The sequence below is a fragment of the Trypanosoma theileri genome (assembly GCF_002087225.1).
Source record: "Trypanosoma theileri isolate Edinburgh chromosome Unknown TM35_Tth_31_V1, whole genome shotgun sequence".
In the NCBI taxonomy this organism is placed as follows: Eukaryota; Euglenozoa; class Kinetoplastea; order Trypanosomatida; family Trypanosomatidae; genus Trypanosoma; species Trypanosoma theileri.
In genome coordinates this window covers 382,383-383,737 of record NW_021639873.1, presented here as the reverse complement: position 1 = coordinate 383,737, position 1,355 = coordinate 382,383, and the positions used below count along the sequence as shown (strand labels likewise).

General features: G+C 40.9%; 1 protein-coding gene across 1 annotated transcript; it reads right to left on the bottom strand.

The window, feature by feature from the left end:
- Nucleotides 1-658: 658 nt before the first annotated feature.
- TM35_000312450 (uncharacterized protein) lies at nt 659-1,354 on the bottom strand (the record flags this gene model as incomplete). Its single annotated transcript, XM_029028726.1, has 1 exon — nt 659-1,354. A coding segment is annotated over one exon (696 nt), but the record flags the coding sequence as incomplete, so codon positions are not given.
- Between the last annotated feature and the right edge of the window lies 1 nt (nt 1,355).

Below are 1,355 nucleotides of genomic sequence, written 5' to 3'. Positions count from 1 at the left end.
ATCAAATAATCACGTTTCTGCAGATGGTGCAATCCCTGTAGCTCATAATAAATAATACAAGCAACTCAAACACGATGCAAAACAAGATGCCATTGTTTGTCCATGCAATATTAGCATTCGTCTTCTTTGTTGAAAAACTGTTCTCACGATTATTCTTTATTGTCATAATCGTTCCATTCAGCGTGTGATATTGTTCTTGTACCTTTTTTTTCTCCACACTAATGACTCCAGTGAAGTCCGTTATTCTTTATTCCATTCATCACTGTTCCCTACCTCTCTCCACATTTGCTTTGCAGTTACAATCCTCCTCATAGCTGTTATCAATGTTATCGTCAAATCATCATTTACAACAAGCAGTAGCAAAAGGATTCGTTTAATGTAGATTCTCATTCTAACATGACTCTCACCATTACCTGTGCCTGTAATGCACATGCATATCCCTTGTTTTGATTCAATCAATGGCAAAGGTCTAACCAAAAATACTGCACTCAGCTCTCTAATTCCCAGATGCCGTAATACATAGTAATATCAACCCACAGGAATGCACAACCGAACTCTCTCATTGGTGAGTGTTTTTTATTTTTTATTTTATTTTTTTTTGCATAGAACCCCACTCATGTCCATCATACCACTCTCACAGACAGCACACAATGGTTAATCAATCTTCTTCACGCTTTTCATATTGGTTCATCGGTCTCATCTCTTGTAGGATGATATCAACTGCAGCGAGTAGAGCTTCACGATCATCCCGCATTAGCATAGGCAGTGGGGGAAGGTCACGTCGTTCACGAAGTTCTTCAATCAATCTCCACTTCTGGACAACAGACATGCGATTCGGATTCAGCTTACTTATCCTCTTTTGCTCCTCCATAGTATTCATCTCAGACCCCCTATTATTAACGTTTGTACGAAGGGGTAAAGTATTTCCTGCACTTGTTTCTTGAAGAGGTGCGGGTGCCTCTCTCATCTGTCCATCGCTGGGTGAAGCGTTATCATAAGAAAGTGAGCTGCTAACAGAATAATTACTATTCCGGGAGATATCACCACTTTGTACAGATCTAGCTGTATTTCTAGATACAGCAGAAGTTGTTGTAACTTCAGTCTTAGAAGTTGTTGTCAGAGGGTTCGGAGTAATGTCCACTGTGGTTGTTTTACTTGTGGATTGAGAGTCCACAGCATCCATCTGCACCTTTTCTCGCGGTTGTTCTTGTTCTTGTTGTGGTCGCTGACGCAGCACACAATACAGAATGACAGCCACAATAACAAGAACAACCACAACTGTGATAACAATACCAACAATGGCACCAACAGATAATTTATTCGAGCTTGGCGCCACTGCTGAGTCACCCTCCGGC